This window comes from Sinocyclocheilus anshuiensis, unplaced genomic scaffold (assembly GCF_001515605.1).
Source record: "Sinocyclocheilus anshuiensis isolate Anshui unplaced genomic scaffold, SAMN03320099.WGS_v1.1 scaffold1423, whole genome shotgun sequence".
Classification (NCBI taxonomy): Eukaryota; Metazoa; Chordata; class Actinopteri; order Cypriniformes; family Cyprinidae; genus Sinocyclocheilus; species Sinocyclocheilus anshuiensis.
In genome coordinates, this window is record NW_015536552.1 from 753,296 (window position 1) to 767,556 (window position 14,261).

A 14,261-nucleotide genomic window follows, 5' to 3' on the forward strand; every position below is an offset into this window, starting at 1 on the left:
GCTGGAACGACGTTTCAAACACCTCTAGAGTCAAACGAGGCCAATGAGTTCCGTGTAAATTAACAGCGGTCGATGGTTGAGTAAAACAAGGACGCAGCTTTTGATCAGGCCCAAAAGACAGACAGACATCAGACACCGAAACATGAACAGCTGAGCCAGTCTGGAGCTTTGATGTACTTCTAAAAAAATGAGTGCGCTATAAAAGCTACAAAATAATAATTAAATCACCAACATGCTACCAAAAGCACCATAAAACAAGCGATGTCTCGGTTTATGATCTATTGACCCTGTAATGCCCCTTTTCCTTGCCCACAAACCAGATTAGCCCCTCCCCAGCATAAACCTTGTTTCATAAACCTGAGGAGATTTTCAGGTGTGAGCTGGCACACAATTTCATTACGGGCTCTCCAAATTGTGTATTAATCTGGCAAGGGTCAGCATCAATCCCTTGATCTAAGCGAAATAGATAAAAGTGAGGGAGTAAAAGGGAGCAAAACGCTAACTCTATGGTTTATGGCATGGATAATGGACATCATAATCTGCTCATTCATTAACAAAACAGATTAAATAAAACATATTTGTTTGTCATTGCTCCTGGCAAAGGAACACTTTTTGGGAGATGGTTGGCATCAGATGGCTGGATCTAAGTATTAGCTCGATGCACATGACCTGAAAATGAGTGGCTTGTGTGTTATAGCAGATGTCCTCATACGCAAGTGACAAACAAGAGAGCTGTTATAAAGCAATAAATGACCAAGAAGCTGTATAATTAATACAAAACATTAGGGATCGATTTTTCTGGCTGATAATTATTGTTATGTTATGGCTGCCAACCAATAAATGGCTGATAGTAAAATTATATTTTAAAATATATATTATACATTCAAATATAATATTTTTTTCTAAATAAATATAAAATAAAAATCAATATAAAATATTTTTTTTTATAAAACATTAATATTTGAAAATGTTATTAAATTATACTATTTTGTTTAAATATAAAATAAAACACTAAAAGGAAATTAAATTCTACTAGTGAATTTAGGCATCATAACATTGTAATGTACAGAATGAAAAAATGGATCATCATTTTGATATTTGCTAAAGATTTAACAGTATTATTATATTGTTAGACTTTTTAAAGTTTCACTTTAAGCAAGCGTTACATGGAAAAATACTATTATCGGCCAATAATCAATATCACAACAGCATTTTAATGTCAAGTAAAAATAAAAAATTATCTACGATTACAAAAATAAAGTTAAAATATTTTGAGAATAAAGTCGTAGCAATATGAGAACAAAGTCTTATATGAGATTAAATTTGTAATAGTTTGAGAATAAAGTCAAAATTACTAGTCATAGGAATACAAGAATAAAATTGTAACAAAACAAGGTCACAAAGTCATAATGTTTTGCGAATAAAGTAATATTTTGAGACTTTTGACTCCATTCTTAAAATAGTACTTTAATCTCATAATGATATGATTTCATTCTTGTAATCTTATTTTTTACTTATTTCTATTTTTTTTAAGTGGCACTAAAATGCTGTCATATAATATGGAACCCTTATATCATCCATCCCAACAGATATCAATTATGGCATGCAATAAATGTCGTCAGATTAAAAAATCTGGCTCGCAACAATTCCAAATCCCATTCCAAATATAACAATATCATATTGTACATTTACAGTGGGTACGGAAAGTATTCAGACCCCCTTCAATTTTTCACTCTTTGTTATATTGCAGCCATTTGCTAAAATCATTTAAGTTAATTTTTTTTCCTCATTAATGTACACACAGCACCCCATATTGACAGAAAAACACAGAATTGTTGACATTTTTGCAGATTTATTAAAAAAGAAAAACTGAAATATCACATGGTCCTAAGTATTCAGACCCTTTGCTGTGACACTCATATATTTAACTCAGGTGCTGTCCATTTCTTCTGATCATCCTTGAGATGGTTCTACACCTTCATTTGAGTCCAGCTGTGTTTGATTATACTGATTGGACTTGATTAGGAAAGCCACACACCTGTCTATATAAGACCTTACAGCTCACAGTGCATGTCAGAGCAAATGAGAATCATGAGGTCAAAGGAACTGCCTGAAGAGCTCAGAGACAGAAGTGCTGTGTGTACATTAATGAGGAAAAAAAATTAACTTAAATGATTTTAGCAAATGGCTGCAATATAACAAAGAGTGAAAAATTGAAGGGGGTCTGAATACTTTCCGTACCCACTGTATATTACACTGTTACATGCCAATAACTCCAGAAATCATAAAGCAAATGCAAATCATAACAATGTTATGGAATAAATGCTGACAGACTCCATTTTTCATACCTAGTTAAAGTGTTAATAAAGTATGCTAGACTTTCTATGGTAGTCTAGGCCTACACTTCAATCGGAGTCATACTTATAAAAGAGTTAGCACAACCACATTATCAAGTGATTTGGATATTCTTTATTTCATATTAAGACAAATTATCCAATAAACTGCCAAGGAAAACAATCTCTAACCATTTTTGCTCCAAACATCCTGAATCCACAGTCCAAATCATAAGACGGAAGAGGTGGTGGGTAACCTGATTGAAGTCATTCATCTCTGGAGATGTACTGTTTGCTAACGGCTTGTCAAAACTCTGTACTGATCATCCATCATCACATGGTCACTGTTGTTGCTACTGAACTCATAACTGCAACGTGGCAACAGATATTTCAGCATTAGATGTGTATGTTTGTCCCAGGCATGCACCAAAAACCACCTTTGGGTATATAATGTTATAGAAGAACATAATCACCATATATTCATTATAATGACAGAGGAACATCGAGACTAACTGGGAGTATGAATTTGCGCAGGCCCTTGCTGTGGCAAATAAGAAAGAAGCAGGAAAAAAAGAACCTTTTGTATATATGGAAGCAGAGAGAACACATCAGACTCGACATAATCAACTTTCACACTGACTGTTTCGCTAATGAAGCGTGGAATCGTCGGAAATGAGAACATGTCAGCTGTGAAAACGGTCAGTCAGGGAAGCAGATCAGCTGCTTTGGTCATAGCAGACATTAGCAGATAATTAACTGATTCAGGGCTGTTTGAGACGCCACACATCTAGTTGTTAAAATGTGATATTTTAGCATTTCAACACTAGTTGTGGTGTGCAGCATCTTTTCCCTGGCAGACGCTGACCCTCTGGAAAGAATCCTGGTGCTAACAAAGCTTATTCCGGCTCTAATGTAATTCTGTGGAATGTGTAAAGACAATCAAGATGGATGGTTAAAGCACAAGCCAAAAGGCTTAAAAAAGGCTAAGAGTCATAAAATCATGCTCTTTATTTAGGTTTTTCACCTTCACTGATATAATTCACTGACCACTTAAGAGTATCTGAGATCTGTGTGGCCACACTGGGAATTTAACAAGACACCGAGAAATAATGGAAAGGCAGCACTGTATCAATATTCCTTCAACATTCTGGTTGGAGGTGCGTTCAAATTATGAATTATTATTTACATTATTTATTAATTATTATAGATCAATATGAATCAAACGATTATTATTATTGTTGTTAGTATTTCTATTATTCTTGTTATTATTTTAATTAATTATTATTAATTGCATTAAACATCTGCAGTTAATTAAAATCCAAACAGCTTAAAATACACTTCCCATAATTTTGTAGATATTTACATCTTTAGCCATTGAAAAATGCTTTAACATTCTGGTTAGGGGTGTGTTCAGAATTTGAATTATTATTATTTTTTAATTATTGGTGATTTATATTAATCAAAAGAATATTATTATTATTATATAATTATTATTTAGATTAATTTAGTGCTGGGCAACGATTAATCGCGATTAATCGCATCCAAAATAAAAGTTTTTGTTTACATAATATATGTGTGTGTACTGTGTATATTTATTATGCATATATAAATACACACATATGCATGTATATATTTAAGAAAAATATATTATGTTTATACATTAAATATATTTGTATATAATATAAATTAATTATATGAATATAAATATATACATGTACTGTAAATACAAATATTTTCAAAATATATAATGTATACATACATACAGTGGGTACGGAAAGTATTCAGACCCCCTTAAATTTTTCACTCTTTGTTATATTGCAGCAGGAAAAAAAATTAACTTAAATGATTTTAGCAAATGGCTGCAATATAACAAAGAGTGAAAAATTGAAGGAGGTCTGAATACTTTCCGTACCCACTGTATATATACATAATAAATATACACAGTGCACACACATATGTTATGTAAAAAATACACGTTTATTTTGGATGCGATTAATCGCATTAAACTTCAGCGATTAAACTTCAGGGTTGTTAGAATTATGAATTATGTTATTTGTTAATTAATAGTGGTTTATATTATTAATAATGAATTAAAATATTATTATTTTAATTATTATTAATAGTATTAAACTTATTATTCAAACCCAAATAGCTTAACATGCACTCTTCATACTGTAGATAATTACAGGATCAGTCATATGAAAATGCATTGTATAGGAAAATAATAATTTTAATCATTTCTAAAGCCCTTTTTTGTAATGCCTATTTAATATCTTACTCATCTCCCACAATAATATACTGGCATTAAACCATCTTCATATGATTTCAGCAAATATCGATATGTAATCCATATGATTAATTCATCAGTAGGCTATATAATGTAATCTGATTCAATTTTATAATCGATTGACAGGCCTAGTTAATATATCATAATATTGTGCCAACCTTGTCTTTAATCATATCAATATTTCACAGTGAAGTCATAATAGTTTTTACCTAAAGTCTTTTATGTTGCAAACTATATTAATGGCAGTATTAACAATGAAAAAAGCTCTCCCTTTGTTCTCAGTCATTTCAACAGTACATGGCTGTGAATCAAAGACTCCCGCTGTTGTCATTGCATGTTTTTTTTTAACGCAGTTCTACTCTTGAGGGTGAACAGATGGGTTTTGCAGCAATGCTTCAAACATTTTGAGAGGATCAGATTGACTGGTCCGTGTTTTTAAATGCGAGTCATCTAACACAATTCTTAAGGAGCACTGAGAGACCTGCTTCTCCAGCTATAATAATTATACCCAGACCACAGGGGCAAAAACACTATGCCTACTCCATTAAAACTTGGCTTTGGTTCCTGGTTACACACAACCTTTCAACTAACAGGTGACAAAAAAACATCCCCACAAAATAGTCAATTAAAGCATGAATCCAGTTTAGTTCTGTTCAACTAATTGCTGAAGGTCTGAGGCCACAAAAAGGCCTTTGAAAATCAAACTGAGCAGTTAATCACTGTCATTCTGGTAATACACTCACTCTTTCCACACCAGTAAAAATAAAAAAAAAAAAAATGTAGATTGGTTCCCATGGCAACATAGCACAGCAGGCTCCTGTTGACTAGCAGGAGCATCACTGTAGGGGCATTGAGGAGAGATGCCTCATCCTCAGCAAGCCACAGGTGTGTCTGGCCATACGCCATAGACCCAGCTCAAAGCCAAAAGGACAATGGCGGTTTTATGAATGAGAAGGCACAGGCTCTTTACCTCTGTGTATTAAGCCTATGGTCCAGACCGATGCATGTCTGTGTGCCCAAATATAACTAATCTGCTGTAATTCTAGCTTTAGAAAATCTAATCTGCCTTTCTGATATCTGTGTTGGTTCGAGATGTTTAGAAAGGGACGTCATGCCTGGAGTTAGTTCACATAATCAACGCTGAACTTGTTTGCACAAATTAAATCATTTTTTGGTTAAATGCTCTTCTGGTCCTCAGGCAAAGGCTACTGATATATTGCAACACTTTTCATTAGTAGAGAAGTGAATGGGGTTGGAAGTGCCATATTAATGTACCACTAGAAATGTCTATGCTTGAGTATAATTTTGAGGAGGAATGGAGATGGGGTCAAAGGTCAAGAATATTGGGGATAGATACAACAATTGATATGCCAGCAGAAGGCCAACAACATGGACCAACTTTGCTACTGTCACTGACTGAAAATAAATTATATCTTATTATTACACAGCTCTCTAGAATACTTGCTTCTAATTGGTTATTTGCATCGGTCAGCAGTCAAATATTAATGAATAAATTACTGTTGTCCAGTATAACACTGTATTTTCTACCTGGCTGTGCTGATGTTCCGTCTCTCCGCAGTCTCTACAAGTAAGATAATAAGATAATAAAATAATTCAATACCTCAAATATTTCATGGCCATATCTTCACTTTTTTGGTTAATTGATGCTTTTAACACTTCCAGGGTTCTCAGAAGTGAAAATCGTTGAAACATTTATAATCGTGAATGGAAACCACAACAAATATACTTTTTGTGTTCTCATTTTACCCAACAGCAAAAGACAAAATCCTCAACAGCATTTCTATGACTTACCTAAAAAGGAAAAATATTATAGAGATTGATTATGGTGATCAGAAGAGATCAGAAGACACGTCAAATTTGCCATCACTCCCTCAGCCCTTGTGTTGGAAACACCCACACAACAGCATTAAAGAGTTTTCTGGAATTTATGGCTATAATTTAACACAATGTATAGTATTTAAAATGATTTTTTAAGAATAAAAATATAAAAGATTTACAGATTTACAAAGTTAATAACTGTGGAAACGAATCATCACAAGACCCCTTCCTATGCATTTTTTGACACAGTTAACACTTATTGGTTCCTGGAACATTGTGAGAATTTTGTTCTAGGCCTATATGGTTAAAAAAAATCGATTTTGAATTTAAATCTTGGCTTGTCTTGGTTTTCAAGAAGAATAACAGCAACATACTATAATTGCAGTTCAGTTGCCATCTGAACCAAAACGTTTTTGTAGTTGAATAAATAATTTAAAGGCTAGCAATAGCAAGCTGGCTTTGAAAGCATAAGATCCCACCCTCCCTGCATAATCACTCTCCAAAGCCACGCCTCCTCCAAAACACATGAACGTGCACAGGCAGACCAGAGGCTTACCAGTGATGAGAGATGGCAGTACAGAGCGCACAATATTAATAATAACGCCAACGGTGCGCAGAGGTATGCAAATACACATGTTGACAGGCAGGTAGGAAAGCCTATAGTAATGTTCGGACTGAATAATCTGATTGGTCGAACATTTTATAGTCCTACGCCTTCCACAGAACTAAATCAGTCACCTACCCTGCATTTAATTGAACTAATTGGTCTCGTGCATTTTCACACACTATTTTTCTTCACATGGCGCACTAGTGGTTTTGGTGTGGAGCTGAGTCCGTTTGACGTAGTGTAACTGCTGTGAACGTTTCTTGGGAACGGTATATATATATCTCTCTCTCTCTCTCTCTCTCTCTGAGGAGCGAACACAGAGCGCCCGGCACTGCAGCACTGAATGCCTCGATCAGACGCCACATGCTGTTTATACACAAGCGCTTTAGAGTGATGTAGGGCTACCTGCAACTGGTTTTTGTCTGAGAGGTTCTGCTGTGTCTGTTTGTTTCTGCTGTTTTGCTCGCAGACGGCCACAGGAAACGGAACATATCGCAGACAAAACAAACACACAAACGGTTAATATCCAAACATGTACGGTCTGTCTCTTAATCTAGATGATTCTTTAAAAGAACCTATTCATAAGAGGGCCAGTTTATATCCCGCATTGCGTTGAACAATTAAACCCTCTAAACAAAATAGTTCAATTGAAATTATTCGAATTTCTAAATTTAAATTCAAACGTAGGCTACAGTTTCAGAAATTAAACATAAACAAAAGAACCTTTTTTTGGAAATGTTTGGAACCTGGGCACTCAAACAGGTTGTCAACAACATAAACCAAAATATATCTCACCGTCTATGGCAAATATGGACGGCACCAGGAGCAATGCAATTCCAACAGATATCAGACACTTGGTCCACACTCCGTCCAAGTCAACACATCTTCGGCACAAGGACAAGCCTATCCATTCCGACATGCCTTGGGTTCCAGCGTTGCCATTCCCGCAACTGGAGCCCAAAATGTAGAAATTGTTACGCGCATTTCTTGGGGCCATCTGGCTAGAGATAAATTCAGCAATAGGCCGAAAGGTCCCGAAAAAGACATTTGATCTATCCTTTCCAGTTCCTTAGACTGAGGTCTTCTCTCCACTGTTTTTCTGCTCTATGTCAGCATTGAAACTTTAAGGCGATGCGTCTGCAAAGCGCATTCAGACCACCACATGAATCACGCGCGCGTTACTGGAGCAGGTTATCCATCGTGCTTCATTAAAGCATATTCTGCATAGGAATCCAGCGGCGGCAATCCTACAATCCCGCACTTATGTCAATGATGCTGCGACGGAAAATCGGCTGCGTTTGATTGGGAAAAAATATCACGTCTCCAAGCGAACTAGTGATGAGGCGCCTTATTAGAAGGACTGGTGTACAAGAGGAAGACGACCTCTGCTGGGTTTACATGAGGATGACTGGTGCCAATGTACACACCAATTCTGTCCCTCGACATCATACAGCCTGTTATTATGGTCCATTCTATGAAATTCTTTACAAAAAGCGTATAATCTGAATCTTAAATAAACGTAATAACGCAATCTTTTATAGTGTTGCTATACCTTTAAAAAACAGTTTAAAGTTCATTTTACCACAAGGTGTGTTTATAGGACAGAATTTAATACTGGTACCTACAATCTTAAAATTACCAGTTTTCGGTGGATTCACGTTATATGGTTAAATATTACAGTTAAATGCTTTAAATATGAAAGTGGAGAATAAATTGAAGGTGAACTGCAGCATGAATTGACCTGGAATTGCTCCTTAAATCCAGCCGTATTAAACTGGGTATTAAAATACGTGTAGGCCTACTCTTTAGAAAGGTTTTAGCATAATAAATGTCCTTGTGTGCTTATAATATGGTGTCTGTTACATAACAACCGGAAGCACCATTATAAGACGTCATTAAAAGATTTGGATTCCACTCACATGATGGCGCAATTTCGTTAATTTCAACTCGAGTTTTTTTTTTGTCATGTCTCGGGTACACTTTTTAATACCATATTATTTGTGGTTTAATTTTAAATATAATTATTATCTAGTGTAAATATAACAGACAAAATATAAATAATCTGCAGAAAATAAAACCCTTGTATTTTGTGTTATAAGAAATTTGAAATTAACATTTCTAGGAACAAATGAATATCCATCAAGTTGGAAAATTGTCTCAAATAAGTTGTCTTAAAGATTTCTTTGAATAAAGACAAACAAACTGTGTGTGCCCGCAGCAATATATATTTTAATTCAAAGTGAATTTTGACAATACACCATAATTTCTTTAATTTGACACTCACCAAATAGTCACCAGGAAAACCCGCTTTTTGTGACAAAGTACATAAGGCTTGGTCACATATAAATCACTGAGAACTAGAGAGAAATACGACTGCAAACTGTAAGAGACATTACACCCAAAAATAAAAGAAAAAAACAAACAAAAAAGGTTTCCCAGTCCTCATATAGTGAATATTGCACAGTGCAGTGGCTACATGACAAACTAATGTAGCATAGAAATCAAAAGCAAACAGAAATCAAAAAGCCACAAAAAATGTACAAATATGAAAACGGTAACAGTTCAGATTGACTAAATCAAGTCTGTTGGCTCTTAAGTCTAAATATTACCGATAACTTGCAGTGAGATTTAACTTTTACTAAAATATAATCTGCAGAAGATTTAAAAATAGATCTAAAGCAATCCAACCCAAATCTTACTGCAAGTGTTACACAGTAGCACATATGACAAATTCAAGGACCCTGAATGAACTGTACAAGAACTTCTAAAAGAAAAACATGAATCAAAGAAAACAAATAAAAACGGTTTGGTTTGGGATTTTCAAAGACATTTCAACTTTAGTTTGCAGATCCCTCAGTCCATAGCAATTGTGCTAAGATTCACTCTTTTATTAGGTTGGGTTTGGTAGACCTTGTTAGAATGAAAACATCTCTGAAATGTTTACTTGCAGTGAATTAATGCAGTGAATTCATATAATGTGTGTGCATGAGTAGCAATTTAGTACTCATCTCTAGTGCTACATGCTAAATATAAAATATAGGTTCATAATGTGAGAAACCACACCATATTTTGGACTATATCTCCATGAAGTCGGCTACGCTAAAGCAATAAACTCTGATAACGTTCTGTGAAACAAAGGGCAATGTTAATTCTGCTTGACAAATGGTGGTTTCCATTCACAGTGTATCATGTATAGCTCCCCAAATATGAGAAAACCGTGTCTTGGGTGTTTAGTCAGCATAATAATAATAATCATAACAATCCCTGATATCATTTCATTATTGTTTTTTGTTGTTGGTCATAAAAATATAAATGAATCAAGCATGACTGGATTTCCTTTCCACAATTTTGAGAAATAAACATCCATTTTCCACCTTAAAGGTGATTACTGCATTGCATGACTCGCGCTATTGGTTTTCAGGTTATCAACATCTGACAGGATGTCTACCGTGGATTATGGTCTACTTTTAAGCAACTGGTTGGTAACAGCACTTCAGTTACGACTATCAAACACTGCAGTTACGCTTTCATTCCTCGGTCATGCCGTCCGAGGGGGCATGAAAGAGAGGAAGAGGCTGGCCGGCAGTGTTTGTAGAAGGGATATAAAGGTCTGAAGCACATTTCAAAGGCACTAACGCAGTGTCGCTTGCTTTAAAGAGCAGGGACTGATGCGAGAACAAACATACCCATATAATGAGAGCCCACAAAATGAGAACGGATGCCCTAATAACTCAGAACAAAACGTGCATTTTGTCTTGTTTTTTCATTTCTAAACACATTAATATACCTGATACATGTGTGTATTTCATGTACAATTATAATAATAAGGGGGGGGGGGGGGATAAATAAAGCAATTTTGGCTAGCTTATCAAAAGTAGCAAGTGCTAATAGCATTACTGAAATTAATAGTCTGAAATGGTGATATAAGTGGGTAATTGAATACAGAATTTATATTGATACTTAAAACAAAAAGTTAAATCTATCCTGCAAGCTATGCTTTAACAAAATGCAAATATACGTACTAAGATAGATATACGCCAATATGCATCTAATACGTAAGATTAGCCCCAAGATAACAGATAAAACACTGATGCAAACGAAACGTAAAAGAACACAAACCCACGCACACAAAAACCCCAAAATCGCCATTACTTGCAATACAGTAGTTACAATGACACTTCAAAAAAAGAAAGCAAAACAGAGAGAGGCATTAAAATGCTTCTGATGCCAGTCAGTACGGTAAAACTCAAAAACAAACAAACGGAAAAGAAAAAAATAAAATAAAATCTCACTTCTATTTCAAGGTCATTAGACATATATAAAAATAAGAAGGCTAAGAACAGTTAATCATCTAATTTCACAGCTATTATGAAGTGGCAATCAGTATATAGCAGCTTATCTATGATACATTCAAGAATAAATGAAAAAGTCATAACTTGCCCGAAAAAGCTAAACATCAACCTCAACATTTTTACAAAGATTTTCTGTTAAATATGGCCTCAACTACACTACGCTTGAGGTCTACGCTAAAACAGTAGCTACTCTGCTTAAGAAATGGATGACTGTCTTTGGTGTAGCGAAAGCATAATGAAAGAATGCACCTAATGGAAAAACTCAAATCTAATAAAAAAAAAAATGAATTCACACAGAAAAAAAAGCTATTTCTCCCTGACGGAATGTATGAAATAAAAACAACATCAAAAAAGCAATTAAATTGTGAGAGAGGGAATACAAAATCCAATCTTGTCACATGCATCTATGAAGAAAATTGCACACGATCAACTCTCGTCTTATAAAGCACTGAATACTCCAGCAATGATAGACTTTACAGTTGGATACTCAAATACTGAATAATTCTGCACAAAGCAAACATGAAACCATACAATATCATCAAAGAGCTATCTGCTGATACAAATCCAACACCGATAACACTTCTAACTCTAAAATTAACATAGAACTGATGGAAAGAAAACGATAAACACACCCCGAAAACTATGGATTGTATTGCAGTTTCATGAAACAGTGTAAATACTATTAGAGTAGAAACAGATTATCAAATATGAAAGTACTCAAACGTTTCTATACATAGTTCATCGGCCTCTGCTACGGCGAAGCACGTTATCCTCAAAGAATCAAGCTCAGCTACCACTCAGCACAATACATCCACCTCTAAATAACACACGTAAAGGACTGTTTCGCTTCCAAATAATGCGCAAATCATTCGCCTGTACAAAAGGGCAAATCATGAGCCTAATATTGGCGCAAATAGCCAATCGGGTGTTGAATAGTGAGTTTTTTTTGTTGGCTTAAAACATGAGACCCATTAGGGCGCATTTGGATAGATACCCAATCTGCTTTCTGAACAAAAAAACTCCTGTCGCGACCCCAAGAGATGAATTAAACAAGTAGAAACGACACCGATGTATTGATTATGTAAGCCAACGAATGCGCTAATGCACCAAGCACGAAAAAACCAAATATCTACTGTATGAAACAGCCCTAATATAAAAATCACAAAGAACGATTGAAAGTTTTTCAAGTGCTGCAGTCCAGTACACGCATGACTGCATGTGGGACTCGGGGTAACTTGCAACAACATGTATTTTAAGGCACTGTTTATTGAACCCCAATGGATTCAATGCAGCAAGTCGTACAACATATACACAGAGGGCGAAAAGCGACGGTTTGCAGGCCTTCCCCCCCTTTTTTTAAGTAAAAAAATGCCCATGCAGAGACATGCAGCGTGACAGAACCTTTTCAACACAGGTCTAAAAGAGACTTAACACTGAGGAGCTACGGAAAAATACGGACAGGTAACACCAGGTCGCCACAAGGGGACTCGCACGCACATTGGCGACAGCGATGGCTTGAATGAGAGTCTAATACACACGTCAGAAGGCAATATCGAAAAATAGCATAGGGGATCTGCTGTGGCCCTCTGCCGAGGGTCTCACGACTAGGGATTTTGTTGTATCAAATGTGCAAAAACACATTAAAAGTGAGTTTTTGTGTTCAATCTACTCACTCACTCACGCATCCATTTGTTTGTTTTATGTTCCATGGTATCTATAAAGCTCGATTTGCATCATCATCATCACTGTTGTCAAACTTCAAAAGAAAAGAAAGATGTGGCAGCTCAGTGCCGGCTGCGTGCGCGTGGCTGCCGCGGGCTCCAGCTCAGATGTAAGAGTACTGACTGAGTTTGCTGGGGCTGAGGGGGAAGCCTGCGTAGATGGGTGACGCCACATAGGAGTGCGGGGGAAAGAGGGCTTTGAATTGGCCCTGCGGGAGCAGGGTAGGGGAGGGCAGCAGCCTGTGGTTGATGCCCATGCTGATGCCCTGATGGTGCACCAGGCTGTAGGCGGGCTGCAAGATGGCCCGAGGGGCCGGTGGTGGGCACGGCGAAGGCAAGAGGTGGGCCATGGGTGCGGAAGGCGGATAGGAGAGGAGGGCGGGAGGTGGCGGGTGGCCGGCCGAGTGTGGGGGGCTGCCGTGGGGAAGCGAGAAGGTAGGGCCGTGCACTGTGGGCGGGATGAAGGCCTGTGGCCGGCGTGGCTGCCGGTAGTTGCCGTTCCACTTCTTGTGGCACGACCCGTAATGCTGGACCTGAGCGGGAGGAAACAAAACAATGTCAATTTCATTCCAACAATTTAAATAGCAACTGAAAGACCCTATGAACTGCCCCGTCTCAATGTATTCCCTATTTAAAATCATTATATATAATTATAATATAATATACTAAAACAGCAAAATCTAAAACATGCATTTACAAAAACGATAGTCTGACATTTCATACCTAAAAGAAATAGACCAACAACCAACAGTTCTTGCCAAGACAGAACTGCTTGTGATTCCATCAAACCCATCGTTTCATCACAATTTCACCATCCAGTTAGGCACATCAACCATAACTCCTTCAAAAACAGCCAGAAATCTGGCAATCAAGAAGATCTGGCCCTTTCTTTCGGAACATGCTTCACAACTCCTTGTTCAAGCTCTTGTTCTGTCCAAGCTGGACTATTGCAATGCTCTCTTGGCAGATCTTCTAGCCAGTTCTATCAAACCTTTACAATTAATCCAGATTAATTTTTAATGAGCCGAAAAGAATGCACGTCACACCTCTGTTTATCAATTTGCACTGGCTACCAGTAGCTGCTCGCATAAAATTCAAGGCATTAATGTTTGCCTACAAAAC

The 14,261-nt window shown here is 36.5% G+C and overlaps 2 protein-coding genes across 6 annotated transcripts in view; both read right to left on the reverse strand.

The window, feature by feature from the left end:
• Positions 1-8,423, reverse strand: part of LOC107701119 (UPF0606 protein KIAA1549L-like) — a 57,234-nt gene extending 48,811 nt beyond the window's left edge. For all 4 annotated transcript variants that reach the window (XM_016503082.1, XM_016503074.1, XM_016503066.1 and 1 more), the window contains exon 1: positions 7,862-8,423. In XM_016503082.1, coding sequence (XP_016358568.1) covers positions 7,862-8,063 — 202 coding nt within the window. In that variant the 5' untranslated portion in view covers positions 8,064-8,423. The remainder of the gene's footprint in view (positions 1-7,861) is intronic.
• A 2,497-nt stretch (positions 8,424-10,920) lies between these two features.
• LOC107701142 (homeodomain-interacting protein kinase 3-like) overlaps positions 10,921-14,261 on the reverse strand; it is a 20,458-nt gene continuing 17,117 nt past the window's right edge. For both annotated transcript variants that reach the window (XM_016503105.1, XM_016503095.1), the window contains exon 14: positions 10,921-13,672. In XM_016503105.1, coding sequence (XP_016358591.1) covers positions 13,244-13,672 — 429 coding nt within the window. In that variant the 3' untranslated portion in view covers positions 10,921-13,243. The remainder of the gene's footprint in view (positions 13,673-14,261) is intronic.